Source organism: Vulpes lagopus, chromosome 17 (assembly GCF_018345385.1).
Source record: "Vulpes lagopus strain Blue_001 chromosome 17, ASM1834538v1, whole genome shotgun sequence".
Lineage (NCBI taxonomy): Eukaryota > Metazoa > Chordata > Mammalia > Carnivora > Canidae > Vulpes > Vulpes lagopus.
Window position 1 is genome coordinate 6,525,175 of NC_054840.1, and position 19,596 is coordinate 6,544,770.

Sequence of the window (19,596 nt, forward strand, 5' to 3'; positions counted from 1 at the left end):
TCTTAAGGGAAAAGCTACCTGCCTCTCATAGGTAGATAGTTCTCCACATTCTATCATGCTTCTCCGGGTTAAGCCAGGATGGATCACTAGGGTCTCTCTGTTCACTGTGATTTGAGGCAGCTTACAAGGTCCACTAGGTCCAGCAGCTCTGTTTCCAGGTGTGATTTAGCACCTACTCTTTGTCCAATGCTGTGCTAGGCAACGGCAGAGGATTAAGCAGATGCAAGGCCAAGTCCCTGCCTTTGAGGAGCTTGTGGTTTCAGCGTCCAGCAGCCGTGTACTTGGTGCACTGAAGGTCCAAAGGTGCTGGGGAGTCAGGGAACTCAGAGGAGGGACAAGTTGGTTCCGGTACGATTCACACCGTCTAGTCTAAACTCTTGAGGGCTGTCCACCGTAGCATTGAACTATCATAGACTGCATCGAGATCAGCCCGTCTGTGTATGATAAGGGCATTACTGACCTCTATCATGCAACCCATGGATTTTAAGACACTGGCCTCTGAAACTAATATTAATTGCTTAAAAAAAAAAAAAAAGACTGTGCTTGGACACTCAGATTTCAGAGTACGAAAAACAAAACAAAAATAACCACTGAGAATCAACATAAAGTTGTTCCCTTTTGCTTTTTAAAAATTAAGAACACTTCACGAAGGACATTTTTCCACCAACGGCCTTAGAGTAAAGAAACCTACTTGAGTTGAATACCTCTGGCTTATCTGGGGGGAAGAAAAAAGCCACAGACAGGGTCCTTATTTTCTTCCTTCCAATGAAGTTGAGTATACTCATCATCCTGGACTGGTGTCCAGGAACCAGGGCCTTTACCATCGATGTCTACAGGGGCCACCCCGACTCAGGTAATAGTGGGGGGCTGTTGGCCCACGTGGGGAGAGGTGGAACACTGGGGAAGCCCAGGATTTGGCTGCAGACACACATTCTTTCTCCATCTTTTGTACCCCTACATCGAGGAGGCTCGAATTTCCGAGAGGAACTATCTTCCCAGCAATTAATGTCCAAAAGCCACCGAAGACTGGTAATTCCGTGGAATAAATGAGAGGAGAGCCCATGAGATCTTTGGTCTTGTGTTCCTCTCCTTGGGTGGAGAGAAGAGGTTCCTGGGAAGTGTGTTCTTGGCTCACAGCCACGGCCAAGAGACTGGTTCTGCTACTTTTTTGAGCTCTCACCACCCTGCAGCCTGTCTGCCTCGTCACTGCTGTCACTTCAGCTGTGTGTGTCTTTCCTGGGTACAGGCATTAGGCTCCCTGCCATGGAATCTGCATACATTAACTATTGTCTGCTAAAAATTGTGACTATTTGATTTTTTTTTCCCCCTTTAATCATCCATTTTGATTTATAAACTGAGCCAAACTGGCAGCCCTGAAGACAGGAATCCTAGTTTCTAACAAAGAAAAATGAGACAGTCTTTTCTTGCCCACCCTGTGTCTGTGAGCAAGCCTTGGTTCTCAGTTGGCCCAGCCCTGAACAATCTTGAAAACAATCCATTTTCTGCCTGGCAGAGGTGCCAAGCAGAGGAATTCACAGTGAGTGGTGTGGAGATGGGGAGCTGTTGCTTGGGAACTGTCCTGTGTCAGCACCTTGCTTCATCTTTGCCACAAGTCTGGAAGCACTGATGGCTGCATCACAGCTCTACGGCACGGAGAGCAGGACTTTTTAAAGCTCCTGATGAACGGCACATGTGGGCCAAGGAAAAATAAGTCCTTATTTAACCTGGGGAAACCCTAGGAGTAGACGCTGGTCCAAATATATCCTGTGACCATTCTTGTTCCTTGATCAGAAGGCTCTCTGGAGTCCTTCCATAAGGTGGTTTGGTCTACTTCTTCGCCTCAAGACATGTTGTGTCAAAGGAAGGCCGCGTTCTTGAAGATGTCCAGTAGGCATCTTAACTATGCTTTCATCTTAACTGTGACTGGAGAATCCAGAGTTCACCCTCCTCGTTATAGCTCAGAGGGGAAGCTAAAACCAACTTCTGGTCTCCGTGATCTGTAGAGAGGGGAGTATATTGGCCTCTCTGTCGAGTTGAAAGAAACTTCATCCACTAAATTCAACTTCTCGTGTCTTATTGATGAGTGGGGTGATTGAAACTCTTGCTCACAGTCCCACCCCATCTGCTCCTGTACACTTTGGGCCAGGATACAAATGGAAGGAACTGGGAGAGACTGATGTGGACATATGGATGGTGTTGACCAAGAACCTGAATACAACCCTCAGCCCTTACGGCTTGTTCCAGTCCACTACTTAGCAAATATTTACTCCGAGGCCCTGCTGTGCCAAGCACTGTGGGAGGAGCAGGGTAAATATATATCCAAGCCATTCCCAGGTCCTGCTGAGTATCTCTTGACTCCATCTACTCTTTACCCTCTCCCTTACTTCCATCCTGGTCCAAGTTGCCATCCTCTCAGCTGAATTAATTATTACCATTATAAATGTTATTTTTTTCCACCTTCTTTTCTGTTGCCTCTGCTCTCTGCCCTGCCCCTAGAACAATCTTTTCAAAACACAAACTTGGTGACTTTACACCCTTGCTTCAGACCCTGTAGAGGCTGAGGCTGCCCATTGGTCTTAGGATAAAGGAAGAACTGCTCAAAGTAGCCTGTGAGGCCCTGTGGACTTGCTAGACACTTTCTGTCTACCCTGCCATGTGGCCTACTTTTAGTTACTGAAATGCTCCGATAACTATAGCATAACAGGACCTTTGAACATGCTCCCATGATGCTTGGGCTTCCTTATTTTGTATAATAAGTCTGGAAACAGCTCCTCTAATATTTTAGGTCGTCTCTTTTCCTTGGCAATGTTATAAGAAGCCCCCAGCTGCATCTTAGCTAATGGTTGCAGCTTAGGCTCATTGTTTCCCTCCTCGACTATCCATTTTACGTCTCTACTCCTTGGTTAGCATCTTTGCTGGTCTCTGTGGCTGACTTGACAGGTTGGGGTGACCTGATCCTCATTCCTGAGAAGTCTGAGGCATGCCTACCATGCCTTTCTCAGGCTTGACTGCCTCTCTTGTCCCTCTACCAAAATCTTGGGTGGCATTAAAAAAAAAAAAAAAATCTTCTGAAGCCTGAGAGTAGAACAAGCTGAAGACCAGACTCAGGAATTAATTATCAGGGTAGAAGAAAAAGGATGAATCCCCAATTCAAGTCTGATTGGGAAGGAATAAGACTGAAGCTTGGAACAGAGGCATCCAAGTTGATACACTTGAGAGCCTGAAACCTCCGATTTCCCCAGCTCCTCTGAGTCCACAGCAGTGATGTTCCCATCTTATTTAAAGGTGGGCCTCAGGAATTAGCCTCACCTCTCTGATGATTCTCACAGGTTGCTTTCAGTTGATGATTAATTGCTCTTGGCTTTTCTTTCTTTCTTTTTTTTTAAACTCTAGTATATAAGTGGCTCTCAGCAAAAGCCATCTGGTTCCATTTTTTAAACTATTCTTTCTTCTGGATCTCTCCAACATTGGAAATATTGGACTCAATTGTGTCCAATAGGCACCTGTATCCTACTCCATTTCCCCAGTAGTGAACATCTTGACAGTGCTCACTGTCAGGTGACACTGCTACAATATGCCAGGGGCTATGCAGGAGCCACTGCCACCAGTGATGGGGATCTCCTTGACAGCTACTCTTAGAGCCTGTTTCCTCGAGCCATTCTTGTCACCGACTGTCTTAGGTAGAGTTCCCCTGGAAACAGACCCTGAGATGGAGATTTACATGCAGGAATTTTATGGAGGAGTGGTCTTGGGGTCTACACCTGTGAAGAAAAATGGAATTGTGCAGAAGAAAGAGTGTAACTGCAATGCAGTCTTTTAAAGACCACAGCCATCCCTAGGAAGTCAGGAGCTGAGATGGTCCTTCAGAATTGTCCCCCTTTAAGACAAGAGGGCTGGACCGTTATACTCTTGTGACAACCAGTCATTGATTTGGCTGTCTCCAGGTGGAAGCATGTGCCTGGCAGTGCTTTTGTGGTTGAAGCCAATTCCCAGAGATTGAACTGGCTGAGAGCTGTCAGATGTTTCAGTTTTGAAGGGAGAATCTGGGTGGTCTACTACAGCATCAATGATAGATGGACGGACGGATGGATGGATAGATAGATGATGATAGATAGATAGATAGATAGATAGATAGATAGACAAAATCATGACATTTGATCCATGAAACAACAGCCATAACCACATGTGCTACCCTCGGATTTTTTTTTTTTCCATTTGATTTTATCTTCATGGCCCTTTGTGGGTTTTTTGTTTGTTTGTTTCTTTGTTTTTAAGTAAGCTCGGTGCCCAACATGAGGCTTGAACTCACAACCCCAAGCTCAGGAGTCACATGCTCTACCAACTGAACCAGCCAGGCACCCCAATTTTCATGGTTCTTAGCAATGCGCAATTTGAAAATCACAGCGTTGGATATGACCGTTAGGGTTCGTGTCGGATGCCATGGAAACACAATTGTTCCAATTAGGAAAGTGAAGTCTTCCTCAATGAAGGTGAGATCTAATCTAAGCTACACGCGAGGAGCTAAAAACATTCTACCTGTGTGTGAGTCCTTGGACAGCACGGAAGGAAATAGTAGGTAGAGTGTCTGCATTTTCCACAACCCTGGTTTGCTCCTCTGCTCTGCTGGAAACAAATGTATTTCAGTGACCTAGAAATGAAAGTGCTCTTTCTTCCAGGCTAGCCTCGGGCTAGCGGCTCCAAAGCCATCTTGCTGTTCCTTAGAAAAGAACAGCAATAACAGAGCCAAGGCTTACAGGGCTATTTCAGACAAAACCATTGTTTTTCCTTTGCATTCATCTGAGGGGGGAGGTAGAGGGGTAGAGTACTATAATCCTTGAGTGATTTAGATTTCACAGCAGCGTTATTTTGTAAAGAACAAGAATCAGCATATATATTTTTTGACTTCAAGTGTGAGATAGAAGAAAGGAAGAAGGGGAGCAGAGTGTGTTCGGATGTGTGTCTGAGGATGGGGCTGGACCACGCTCGCCAGTTCTGAGTGACCCCACACCCTTTGCCCTCCTCAATTTGATGCTCATTCTTCCTCCTTTTTTGTGGGCCTGCTTGTTATGCTTGAGGACATGATTGACAATAGGTTTTGGGTCCTACTGGAATACCAATTATGCTTTCTAGTCTAGATTTAGTCTGTTATTTTTGTTATTGTTGGCTATTTCAGGAAAAAAAAAACTTCTTTCTTTTATTAAAAAAATGACTCAGCAACTGCAGTCCAACAAGATTTTTTTTCCCGAATTTTTGTGGAGAAAAAACTGTAACCCTTTTGTGTCCCTTTAAAGTTTCTTTCCGCCCCAGGATCAAAAAAATTTTTTGTCCTTGGTTGAATATGTATTTTAGATTCAAATTTAGATGGAGTCCCTGTTTATATTTTTCGTTTCTTTTGGAAGTGGAAATAAATTAAAATTAGGAGTAATGTTAACTTTTTACTTTAAAATTCTCCTGTAATAACATCCTCCCATGTTGCCTTGCCCTCAAATGAAAAATATTTTTTTTTTTGGATCCTACCTGAAATAGAGATAAACAGTTCAATGTTTCACCCCTGTGATGTAAAATATGAAAGGAAGGTTTGTTTAAGAATTTCTTAAAATGTTCACGATAAGTTTTAATTCATGGGCTGGATGGCAGATGCGGGAGAGAAGAGGAGGTGTCCTGCATTTGAGGTCCTCATTAATTGTGATATTTTGGCCTCATCTCTAAAAGGGTCTTGGATTAGGCACTTTAGGGGCTCCTCCTATTAATTTATTTGTGATTTTATGAAATTGCCTCCTTAAACACTCCTAACAATGAGTGCGCCTCGGGTTTCTAGGATCTTTAGGTCAGCTGACTCCCGGCTATCTCCTCAAAATCAGCCTTAATCTGGATCCTAATCTGGGTTGACAGTCTCCAGTGATGTAAAAGGCACCTCGTGCCAGGCGGCCTCCTTTGTGGCCCTCTTCTATCAAAGGGTGACAGTTCAGCAGCCTTCCTATTCCGGAGTGCGGGGGATGTCTTTGCCTGGGACTGAGCTGAGGCTGCTAATTGTTCCATCTCCAGGATCTCATTTAAAGCCCAACTGCCATCCCGAGGTGTGTTATTCAGTCATCTGTCAGAGCCATCGAGAACTGCTCTTCAGCTTGGGAGTGAAATTGGAAATGGGAGAGAAGTAGGTTATTTTCTTTCTCGGTGTTTTCCTTCAGTGACATGATAACAGTCACTCAAATAAAAGCAAAGACAAAAACAACAACATACCCTATATTCAAAAAAGTAGCAGATATTTAGTTTATTTCTTTCAAACTGAGAACCACCCACCCCCTGCCTTGTGTTTGAAATATAAAGTGGATTGCTTCTATTCCTGGCCTCCAACCTGGGCCAAAGGCTAGATCCACTCGGCTCCCGGGGCTGCTGGTGGAAAGAAGGAGGTGTTGACATGTCCTTGTAACAAATTATTTATTCCAAGAAGATTCTTGGAATCTTCTTGGGTGGGGGGTTCTGCTGCAAATGAAGTCAGAGGACAAAGAAGGGAGAATGGGAAGGAAAAACAGAGGGATGGAGGGGGACCACTGGTTCTTTGGGCTCAATGTCGTGATAGAAACATGGACATGTTTGTTGGTGCACAGAGGTGAGGAGGGATTGACAGTGAGATTTCAGGGGAGGTGGTACTTGAGTTGAATCTAACAAGAGTGAGTAACTTTACTGGGGATTCAGGAGCAGAGGAGCATCTTAGGCAAAGAAAACACATTATCAGAGAGGCAGGAAACAATATGGTGCATTCAAAGAACATAAACAGTGTAGTCTCAGGGACCACAGAATAAGAGCAGAGGGGAGGCCCTCAAGGTGGTCCGGCAGATAGAGGGTCGGTTCCCAGCGGCCTTGCAGGCCACATGCAGGGGTGGGTGTGCCTTTATCTGGCTGTATGGAGCCATTAGGAGAACATCAAGGTGAAACAGCTGTAGGACACCAGCCAGACGCTCTGCATTTGTCTTCCCTTTCCCTACCCTCCTTTAGTGCTTTTGTAGAGAAGCAGCCACTGTTCAAGGTATGATTGATGGCCCTTGGTTTAAAGACTTTATACAGTTTGAACCCTGAATGAGTCTGAACTGCATAGGCTCACTTGTACGAAGATTTTTTTACATTACATACTGTAAATGTATTTTCTCTGCCTTATGATTTTCTTAATAACATTTTCTTTTCTCTCGCTTATTCTGTTGTGGGCATACAGTACATAACACATACAGCTTACAAGATATATGTTAATCGAGGATTTGATGTTGTCAGAAAGGCTTTGGGTGAACAGTAGGCTGTTGGTAGTAAAACGTTTTTGAGGAGTCGAGAGTTATACATGGATTTTTTGACTGCACAGGGGTCAGCACCCCTACTCCATGCACTGTTCAAGAGTCAACGGTATTCCCAAAGAGAAGCTGTTGATTGCTTTGCTGAGGTCATCATTACAGTGGCCCAGACTCTTACTGGGACCCAGACAACTCTGGAGACCATTCAGTGTTTGTCAACAGAGGACACTTGCAACTTCTCCCTTGAGTGAAAGGACTTCTACAGGAAAGTAAGATTCCTGGCCTCTGGACACTGAACTGCAGTAGCACTATGCTTCCCGCTCAGTCATGGTGAAAACTGCAATTCCAAGTGTTCTTTGGAGAAAGAGTTGGTAGTAACAATGATACCTGCCCCCTGCCCCGCTCCCCACCCCCAGCCACTGTGTCCTTTCCCCCCATGTTTTGCAGACAGGGAAACTAGGGCCCCGATGGGTTACATCACTCTTCCCAGATGAACCTGCTGGTCATGAACAGAACCTAGACCAGAACCAGGTTTCCGGAATTCCAGTCCAGGGCTCTGTGCACTAACACTCCAGGCCCTTCCCTTACGGTCTCAAAAGAGGAAATAAGTAGGAGAGGCTGTGCTCATGACCATATTGGGTTAAGAGTTGCTGCCTCCTTCTTTTAGCTCTTTCTTGACTAAGGAGGAAAGGGAAGGAGCAGAATGGGAAATGGAAAGGTGAAGGGAGCACTACCAGAATCGGAATAAAATGGGTGTAAAAAGCTGAGAGCGATGAGAAGGAAAGGGACAGGCAGCGCCAAACCTATCCCCTCTTCTACAAGCGTCCATGCCTCCATCACCTGCTGTTTTTGTCCACAAACATGCCACTCCAGCTGTGGGGTGAGTACCCACCATTCCAGGCCCTGGGAATACAACAATGAGATGTGGCCCTGGCCTTCATGAAACACATAGCCTAGAAGGAAAGACAACATTTAACATTAATCACAAAACAGGGTCATAAATAATCATAGACTGCACCTGCTGACAGCTCATCACTGTCAAACATTCTATATATGTTATGACATTTAATCCTCACTGAGATACCAGGAGTCAGGTACCACTATCTCCGTTTTTCAGATGAAGGTTAGAATGTTAGGGGACTTGACTAAGGTCACGGAGCTGGCATTTGAATCCAGCTGATCTTGGAGACAGTATAATACTTCCTGGTCGCAGTCATTGCTGAAATGTATTTTTTTTTTAAGATTTTATTTATTTATTCATGAGAGACACACAGAGAGAGGCAGAGATACAGGCAGAGGGAGAAGCAGGCTCCCTGCGGGGAGCCCAGTGTGGGATTTGATCCCAGGACCTGGGGATCCTGACCTGAGCCGAAGGCAGATGCTCAACCCCTGAGCCACCCAGGCGTCCTCGAAATGTATTTTAGAAGCCACTCATAAAATGCATTTAGAAGGAATGTGTATTGACCATCTTTGCTACTGTCTGAGAATTGGATGTAGATTTTACGTTTTTCAAGGAGCAAGTACAGAAAAAGCTTCTGTTCGGAGGTTGCCCTCTCACCAGACACTATTTTCTTCGGATTCTGTATGGTTGACCCTCTATTGTGGTTCTGAAGACCAAAGATGCTCGCTTTGGCCAAGCAGCTGCTTATGCTCAACGCTGCCTCTTTAATCACAAATTTGAATTGATTACTACCTGTTTTGTTTTAGGTTCACATTTAAGACAAAGATAAATTTACATTCTCAAGTTAGAGCAGAATCCTGTCCAGTTGAAACTGTTACAATACAAGATATTTTCACTGTCCAGGAAACTAAAGTTGCTTCACCTACTATTTTCTGACAGAGGAGATACTGGTGTCCCCTCCACGCGGAGCTTCCTTCCTCCCACAGAAGCCCTTATCTACCACCTTGGAGAGAAGATAGAACCAAATTATTCAACATTGCCTTTTTTGGTTAACTTAACACCACTATGAAAATAAATCCAAAATCAAAGTGATGGAGATGTTTTTCGAAGTAAATACTACATAGAAATAGATCCTTAAAGCATTTCAGATTTTTTTTCTAAATATTTTATTTATTTATTCATCAGAGACACAGAGAGAGGCAGAGACACAGGCAGAGGGAGAAGCAGGCTCCCTGTAGGAACCTGATGGGGACCCGATCCCAGGACCCCGGGATCACAACCTGAGCCAAAGGCAGATGCTCAGCCACTGAGCCACCCAGCATTTAAGATTACTCTGTGTGTGTGTGTGTGTGTGTGTGTGTGTTTGTGTGTATGTTTTCCCCATCCACATTCTGTAACAGTCATCTGGGTAATTGTTCTCTATAGGTGGAACTGAATGTGGACATTGCTTATCAGAACTAAATCTTTTATTATTTTTTTCCTTTACAGGGTCGTCATGTTAAAACGGGTCAGCTTGCAGCCATTAAGGTCATGGATGTCACAGGGGTAATGTATCTTTATCTTCCATCTCAGTAGCTCTATATTTGTGATAGAGAAATTAGTGATAAAAAAATTGTTTTTCAGAAATGCAATCTTCCTAAACATCTAAGGTCTTTCCCCACTGAGCTTAATGTAAAGCAGTTAAGAGTATTGAACAGCTGACTGCAAAGACCATGGATAAATCACTCTAATTAAATTAGATACCTACCCACTGCCTTCTATAGTTAGAGTGAATAACGTGTGTTGAAAATTTACATAAACACAGCCACGAATATTTGCCTATGAAGACAGAACACGGATTTGAAGGTATTAAAAGAATAATACTGAGATTACACAGAAAAGATGGGTCTTAACTGTTTCCCCAAAGGTCCACCTAGTGCTGGAGTACATAAGAGTTTGGGTCGCTACTGCAATTTGATTAGGGCCTTTTCACATGAATATTTCCCTCCTCCAAAATATTGACCAAAAAAAAAAAATCCCAATAACCAAAAATTCTTATTCTGGAGCAACACTGAAATATAACTTCTGCCTGGAAGGTCAAAAGCAATCTAAGGACTAGACTTCATTTTAAATAAAATCTAATGCTTTCAATCCTTTTTGCTAGGTCTCTTTAAAATATTTAATGCCTTTTTGACAGTACAGAGCAAAAATCAGACTTGAAAGGACTCACCGGATATCAAAAGCATATTAATAATTTTCTACTGTTTGGAGATTTTTCTGAGATGTCTGCACACTATACATAAAAACTAAAGGACCAAAGTCTTCCATTCAACCCGGAAGTGGTTTATTCAATGTAAATAGACATAGAACAAATGAATCACACAAAGATAGCAAGAGCCAACATATAAAATTAAAAAAAAAAAAAACACAATATATCTGCTTGTCAGATCTCAGTCTACATCCTTTTGGCCCCGTTTGTTACCTTTGATAAGTAGATATTATATGGTACATTGTCTACCATAATCCTAATTTCACTAATGTTCATTTATACCATGCACTGTACTGATTTCCTTTGCTTATTTATTATTGATCTGAATTTGTCTTTAAATTATATGAATTTTTCACCAGCAAAAAAAAAAAAATTATCCCCATGTTTCTTAGCATTAAAGTACCATTTCCTTTTATTTGTTCTTTTATTTGAATAATGCATTTGAAGTAAATACATCATTCAAATTTCAAAGGTTGCAAACCAGCTCAAATACTTAATCCCTATTAGTTTATTAATTCACCTGGCCTTTATTGAAGAAGAAGCTGCATGTAGATTATTTAGAATTACATTTTGCTTCTGCCACTTGGAGCAGAAAATTCAAAAGGACAAAGGCTCAAGCATGATGGAAGTGTCTTGCTTTTCCGTGTTAGAGGAGCCTAGAACCTACAGCCCAAGGCTGTATGGCAGCCAGGTGGTGGAGTGGCTCCCACACTTTAGGTTCTGGGTGGTTGTCTGATTTCCATCGATCATGTTCTTTGGTGGCAAGAAAAGGAGAGTGAGTGGGTGGAAGGAGAAAGGCACAGAAAAGAGCTCCTTCCACGAAAATCTTTTCTACTTATATGCAACATTTCCATTTCACTTCTGCTTTCATAAACCTAGCTGCAAGGGAAGCCGGGATATGTAGTCTTTTATTCTCCCAATATGTGCCGCTAAAAATCTGTGTTTTGTGAGGTGTGGAGGGAGGATGGGTGATGGTGTCACCAGTTAGCAGATCTCACACAAAAATCAAGATCAGGCACTTTCAGCCTCTACGCGGAAACCCATAAAAAATATGTAAACCTTTTATAAAGTTTTTACCACAAAATAAGTCAGAATTTATTTTGCAGTCCTGCTGAAGTCATAACACCGTATATTCTTGGATTGAATAGGATCTCCACATCATGTGATGCACTTGGCAATTTAATAATGACTGTGGGTGGAGCCCACACCACTCATGCCGTGAAGTTCTGTTGTGTGGTTCTGTGGAATTACGCTTGATTTCCACTGGCATCGTTAATCTCAGGCCACAATGTTGTATGTTGATGCATAAAGTATGGCTTGAGAACCCTGAATATTATTTTCATAGTTTCTGGTTCTATGTCTGAGACTTTAAGTTCCTTAAAGTACCACTTATTGCTGTTAGACCACCTTGCTGTGGCATCAACACAGCTATTTATCCCAACATTTCTATTTTCAGTTTAGGGAATGTCAATTAGCCTTTCTAAATTGGGTTCCACAAGATAGCGAAGCTCTGCAGAAAATGAATATGAGAGACTCTTTCTTTCTCAATTCTCCAGAGGATGGTACAGAGCTAAGGCTGTTTGTTGTCAGTACATAGGAGATGCCTACAGTGGACACTTTATGGCACTTGGGCTTAATTTTCTTAGAAAACCCTTGTTGAAAGGGCTGGGTAGTCTCCCTGATTTACACACACTACTGACTATTTTGTGACCACTGGCCCTTAACAAAGATCAATATGGATATCACATGAGGAGATAGTTTTCTCATTTCTCGTAGTGTCTGATACAGCATCAAATGACTTTTGTATCATCCCCTTACACATTACAGTCAGCATAAGATTTCCTTTGTGAAATTTGTGTGGTATCCTCAGAAAACAATCTATTTCATTTTGCCGTGTTGTCTTTTGTGTATTATGGAATGCTGCGAGAGCTTCTTACCAATTATTATAATTGTGCTCATTATAGCTGCTCTGTTAAAAACTGAGATGAATTCTCAAAGGTCGTCTTTGTTAATTGTTTGCAGTGATCTACTGCAAAGTTACTATAGTTTATTGTAATGAAATTGATAAAACCATAAGCTTGAAATCAATTTTTAGATTATTGTTTTTATTCTACACCACTTCCTCTTTTCTTTTTTTTTTTTTTTTTTCTTAAATAGAAACTAGCCACAGAAAGAACTGGGTATAATGCTTCTGCTCTTCTGGTTTTAGAGCTGAGACACTTCCAAATTTGCCGATATTTGCTTCAGAATTAGTACTTCAACTCAGACTTAGTCTTTGAAGTTGTTTTAGTTCCTGAAATAATTATGAGAATTTCTTCATTTCGCAGCTTTCTAGGGATCCCTTCCCAGCTGGGTTTGTGTACTCTAGATTTGCCTACAATATCTAAACAAAACTGGGCCCTCTTGGGTAGTGTTTCTCAAAGTGGACTACTAGCTTCAGTGAACTGTCAGCCCCGCCAGTGGTATTCATTAGAAATGCAGATTTCTAGACCTGCTGTAGAATTTCAGGGTGGAGCCTCTGAACCTGCCTCTTCTACAGGCTCCTCAAGGAACTCCAGATTCATGAAAGTCAGAAGGATACTTTTCTAGGCTTTTATATTCACTGCTTTCTGGCCACCATATATGAAGAGACTATGGTTCTTTGATAACCCTGTAAATAATCCTCATTTTCATTTGGATAAAAATTCCTGGTGTCAACTAGTCCCTTTACAATGGTATCTTAAAGCCTACACAGCCCTTAAGGAGATAATAACTTAATATCCTAGGCTTTCACCTTTCACCAATCATCTTCACTCAGAATGAGTGGTTCTGATCTTATTACTCAGGACACTTTGGGTTGTGGTACCAAGGCCCGACTCAAGCCAAATGAAGCTGAATATGGAGTTTATTAGAAGTCACACGATGTGATTAGGAATGTTACCTTTCTCTTTCTTTGGGCTCTGCTTTCTTCTCACCAACACTTCCAGGTTCATGTTCTAATTACTTCATCATTGTTAGTCCCAACAAAGTGCCAGTCTGAATATCAATGGTGTAGCTTGGGTCATGTCCCCAATCCTGAACCAATCCTTCCTTTCCTTCCTCCATATCTGGATTGGGTACCTGGCCCAGGGACCTACAGGGTCAAAGGCTAGGAAAGGATGATTCCTCAAAGCAAAGCATAAGGAAGTATTTGAGAAAAGGGTGGAAAGGTTGCTGAGTTGGCAAAATCAGGAGAATTGCAACACCGTGACATCAACTATCATTGTAGTGGATGTGCTTAAAGTTGATTTGGTCCTTACGTAAAGTGCCTCTCCAAGAGCCTTTGTTATGTTTCAGCCAAAAGTAATAATAATGGTAACTAACATTGGTGGAGTGATTATTATGAGCCAGAACTCTTTTAAATATTTTCTGTATATTGATTACTTAATCATTTCAGCAACCTACAAAACAGCTTCCATTAACAGCACCATTATAGTGATGAGAAGACCAGGCCTATTAAGTAGCCTCAATATAACATGTACATGGTGGGGTGACTATTTCAGCCTGGGCAATTTAACTCTATCCTTGAAGTCCATCCTCTGACACATTGCTGTAGTCTCCAATTAATACAGAAGGGCATTTGGTGTTTAATTCACTGTGATTTTTTTTTCCCACTAATTTATTCAATAAGCATTTACTAAACATCTGCCTACTAGGAGGATCCATTTTAAACCCTGCTTGACTGAGTTCCTATTTCTGTCTTGCTTACTGAATTCCTGTAACTGAAGCTTATGACCAGGCTCTATCTCTCTTTGAGGAGTAAGGAAGTGGTCTCCCAGGAGCCTCTGGTAGAGGGCTTTGCCCATAATTAATGGGTTCAGTGAATGTTTACTGAAACTGGACAAAAAGAAAAAAAAAATCTTTTCATCCTGAGTTGTTTGGGAGAGTCAGGGGACATATTGCTCCAAGCATGTTTTGTTGCTCCCTCCCAAAGAGAGGCCATTCAGTGGAGTGGTTGGTAGCACAGGACATAGTATTATTTATAATAGTAATAACAACAACAGCCATGGTCAAAATAAAAAGGCTGAGTACTTATCATGTGCCAGGCACTGTTGTACTTAGTTAAATATGTGTTAGCTCACTTAATCCTCAAAACAACCCCCATTAGCGGACACCGTTCATTTTACAAATGAGTAATTGAAAACACAAAATGCCTAAGTAATTTGCCCAAGCCCCTCAGATAGTAAATGGCAGAGTTGGAATTCCAAGTCAGCCAATCAGGGTGTGTGCACCCTCCCCACAGCCCAGTTATGGGAATGAAAGGTGAGGGTGTACCACTGGCGCAGCATCTCAGGTTGAGCTGAGATCACACCCTACTACCCTCCTTACTGACTGTGACCTCAGGCAGCTTTCTTAACCTTGCTGAGTCTCATTTTACTTACCTGTTTGGTGGAAATACAAACATCACCAACTTGTGATGAGGCTAAAATGACATAATGCATGGTGCCTGCCACTTAACAGGTCCTCAATAAATGATTTTAATTATTAGTGGTAAGATAGAGTGAATGCCTGAATGGGGCAGGCAGTACGATTGGAGAGAATTTTAGAGAGTGCCTAGAACTATCATCAGTAGATGAGAGCGTGGGGCTGGCAGCCTGTGCAATGAACTACGTGCCATACTTGGGTTAGTTACTCGTTAATACACGTCAATAGTTTGACTGGGGCCTGTCTTCGCCAGCTCAGTTACAGAGCTATTAGTCTTCCCCTGAACAATATTAGTCTCACCTTGAGCATATACAAAATGACTTAGTATAGAGCAAGCTCTAAGAGAGAACGTACAGCTAGATTCCAGAGGCTGAAGGCTGAAACCACAACCATTCGTTCATTTCCTCATTCATTTAGGAATAAATGGGTGTGCTGCATTGCAGTGTGAAGGCCGTGAAAACAGACGCACACTATCTTCTGGAATCTTACATTCCAACATGCATAAAACACATTTATACACATTTAACAAATGGTTGAATGAACGAATCACAGTTCTCCTGAACTTCTGAGGAGTGTGCAGAGAGTATAAGAGAGAATTTAAGATCTCCTATCTGTGTGGCTAGGATGTTTCCAGATAAAGTGACAGCTATGCGAGATTTGAGGATGAGTTGATCTTGGTTTTGCATTGTTAGGGCTGGGAGAAGGGCATTCTCAGCTGTAGGAGTTTGGCCCTCGGGGGGGTTCGACAAAGCCTGGGAATCCCCACCCCAGACTCTGCTTACAGAGACCCTTCAGAACACACCTCCTGGGACCTCTTTGGGGCTCTTCAGGGAGGTGTCTTTAGCAGACAGACCGTCTAATGAGGCATATGATGAGAACTTTTAAAAAGAAAAGATAAGCAAATATTATTTTTGCCTGCATAATACCATCTGCCTTTGGAGCCTGTGTTTAGTGCTTCCGTTCTGTAGGGGATGCAGTGTATAGATATTGGAAAGCTTCTAGAGTTCTAAAAATGAACAGGCCGAGCTGCCCACTATACATGCACACTTATGCGTCTCCCCCCATCTTGCCTACAGAGTGTACCCCTCTTGGTGGCTTATGTGTGTCTAGGCCTCTGCACATGTGCGCACACGCTGGGTGTATGGCCTGGATGGGTAAGGCCTGTCGTATGTGTATGCACAACGTGTCCGAGAGATTGCGTAAGAGCAACATAAGCCACGTCATTTATGGCAGACTTTAGGCAACTTAGTGACCACACTACCAGGGGGTGAAACTCATTTACTTCTGGATTATTTGAGCATGAGTAGTTTATTATTATTTTTAAAATTCATGGTTTTCTTGAGAGTCCTCATCAGTGGAGGTTTCGTTATGAGAAAAATGCACATCGGGCTGCGTTAGCGGTTTCTCTAAGGGACAGCATTTCCCAGCAGGAGACAACAGGCCAGCCTCACGGTAAAGAAGAGCCCTGCAGATTGGCACGGTCATCTGAGTATATCCTAGTTTTGACACTAGGGCATGACATTTTTCCTTTTTCTCTCGTGGTACCAAGAGTCCCTATAGGAGGCAACCTGCAGCTGCAGGGCCTTGGCAATCACTATTTTTCTGCTGGAAAAACAGTTGCCTCCTTAGTCTCCCATCAGCCTTTTTCTTTCTTCCTAAATGGGTAACCCCCACAAGGCCTTCAGAATTCGGCTCAAACTTGAAATTCTTGGTGCTGTGTCCCCCGATGCCTCCAGTTAGGTGAGCTGCCCATACCTCTCCTGTTTGTCATTCTTCTTGCATCTTTGTCATTCTTTGATTCCCATCTGTGTGCCCACAGCCTATAGTAAGTGTCATTGGGGCAGAGCTTGAATCTGTGATGCCCATGGTTGTATTATGATATTATTAGCATTTAGCATTGCGCCTGGGATACAGTAAACAGTTAAATATCTGCATGCAGAATGAATTCTTTAGCCTAAGACTAAAATACAGCAGATCCAGGTACCGCCTGCAGAAAGTCGTGGCAAAGTCCTAGTTCCCTCAAGGCTCAGGCAACTCATTGAACCTTTCTGGGTCTGTAAAAGTATAGTTTATAGGTGCATAACCCCACCTTGAGATAATTTTAGGAGATCCATACATGCTTAATTATCATTTAATTTTTAATACATTTTCATATTTAATAAGTTGTGATTTAAAAACAAACCTCAAGCTGTATATTATTACACCAATAAACACACTGGAATATGGCAACCTCTTAATTTATACTCCTGGATTCCTCCATCCGTGTGCAGAATTTCATTCAGTAAGAAGAATTGCTACTGAAACTTCAAACCCTTCCCTTTAAAAAGAGAAATTTGCAATTACTTATCTTAGGAATATAGCTTATCTCTGTATTTTGGATGTAAGACAAGACTGAAAATGAATGAGATATTGAAGCTGATGTGACTTTGTATTTCTCTTTTTTTTTAAAGATTGTATTTATTTATTCTTGAGAGACACAGAGAGAGAAAGAGAGAGAGAGAGAGAGAGAGAGAGAGAGAGGCAGAGACACAGGCAGAGGGAGAAGCAGGCTCCATGCAGGAAGCCCGACGTGGGACTCAATCCCAGGTCTCCAGGATCAGGTCCTGGGCCGAAGGTGGCTCTAAACCACTGAGCCACCGGGACTGCCCATGACTTTGTATTTCTTTCAAAAATTCTAATTTTGTATTCACTAAAACAGCTTCTTTATTGTCATTGATTAATTTAATAACTAGATATGAATAGTTAAACTCATAAAAATGCAGTGTTACTGATTTTAAAAATCTAGTTTTTGTTGATGCAATTTGTTGCCATCCTGACTAAACTTTCTACTGGAGGAAGGGATTTCACTCTTACAGATTATTTTAAAACATTTAAAAACTACATCCCGGAAAATGTCAACAATCCCTTCAAAGTCTAGTGTCGTGATTCTTTAACAATCAATTATCTTCAAGTTTGTGTCAGATTCTGTCAACAGTGAAGCTGAGAACGATAGGAAAGTTGGTGCCAACTCCAGCCTAAGGCCAACAAGTGCTACGGAAGGCGGGAGCAGAAGTGGTTTAAACCAGTGTCCACACACCTCGGGTGAAGTGACTCGGATGGATACGTCTCAGACTTTTCTTCTGAGTTCAAATGCACCAGTCAGTGTGATTATTAGAAGAGTTACACAGTTTAATTCTTGTTCCATGGATTGAGAGCTAAATGTTGGGCAAGCTCTTTGTTATAGAGCACACTAATAGGGGATCGCTGGGTGGCTCAGCGGTTTGGCGCCTGCCTTTGGCCCAGGGCGTGATCCTAGAGTCCCAGGATCGAGTCCTACATCAGGCTCCCTGCATGGAGCCTGCCTCTCCCTCTGCTTATGTCCCTGCCTCTCTCTCTGTGTGTCTCTCATGAAGAGTTAAATAAAACCTTAAAAAAAAAACTCATCAGTAGAGCACACTAATATTCAGTATCTTATTAATCCCATTTTTCAATCCCAGCATATTATAGATGCTTAAAGTATATTCCCTGTGTATTCAATATGCAACTTAAAATCCCTCCTTTATCCCCCGATATCATTTATAAGCAAATACTATTGTGTGCTAATGAGCTTCTTTAATTGGAGGACCAAAGGCAGTTTTCTCATCATCCCTGGCTTAAAATGCTCCCAAACACGTCTTTCATGATTAGCAGCTTTAGTTTTATCACCGTGGGTTAACTGCTCTTCTGTCTAGGAGTTTTCGGTATAGGATTGAGAGCCCTGGCTTTGGAGTCAGGCGAATCTCACCTTGAATCTTAGCTCTAACATTTAATACATCAATGAATGTGGGGGTTACTCAACCTCTCTGAAATTCATTTTCGTCATTTGTATGGAACTATTAAGTCATCTACTTCATAGAGCTGTTTTGCATATTTAATAAGGTAACACACGGTTTCTGGTACACAGCAGACATTGCAGGAGGTGGACTTTGGCTATATGTTATGACCACGATATCATATCATTTGATACCATCATCAGAGATAGTCATGGCTCAGTGCTTAAATGGAAGCCTCCATTTCTTTGCATTTGAAAATCACTTTCTCTTTCACTATTTGCCATCCTCCAGGAGGTCAGGCGTGGCTTCTCACATGGAAGGTTTGTCTGCAAATAGTAGGAGAGAGCTAGCCCCAGTGCACAAGGAATTTTCCAGCCTCTGCTCCATCATATTTGCTAATGTCCCATTGGCTAGAGCGAGTCACATGGCTGAGCCCGGACACAAGAAGAGGAAATGGGCTCCCATCTCTTCATGAAGGAGGCCTGCAAAATCATGACCTTTCCATGCATCGCCCCCCCACCAAGTATATCACAAATACTAAGCAATAAATAGATTCCTGTGATCTTGAGAAAATAACAGTCTTCTTTATTTTGATAATAAAGTTATGCTTAAACACTTAATAATTTCTAAGCCTCAGAGGTGGTTTAAATAGATGGTCTTATTTTCATTCACGTAACTGATATTCAGAGAGTCTATATGCAATGTCTGAGGGTACGTGGTGTACCAGCTTGGACTAGATGTTGAAGTCTCATGACTGAGGTAATAACTTCTTTCTAGGGGAATGGACTTGTCTTACTAAAACTAGTCCCTTTTAAAATTTGTGGCTATTTGATACCATGCCTTTGTTTTCCAGTATGACCCAGGGGTCATTAGTTTCCCGGTGGGCTTGATCTTTTCACCTTATTCTTAATACATAAGAATTACACGTTTACA

General features: G+C 42.2%; 1 protein-coding gene across 7 annotated transcripts in view; it reads left to right on the plus strand.

Moving 5' to 3' along the window:
- The window catches only part of TNIK (TRAF2 and NCK interacting kinase), a 370,683-nt gene that overhangs the window by 209,542 nt on the left and 141,545 nt on the right, over positions 1–19,596 (plus strand). For all 7 annotated transcript variants that reach the window (XM_041731634.1, XM_041731636.1, XM_041731635.1 and 4 more), the window contains exon 3: positions 9,670–9,726. In XM_041731634.1, the coding sequence (XP_041587568.1) occupies positions 9,670–9,726 (57 nt within the window). The remainder of the gene's footprint in view (positions 1–9,669; positions 9,727–19,596) is intronic.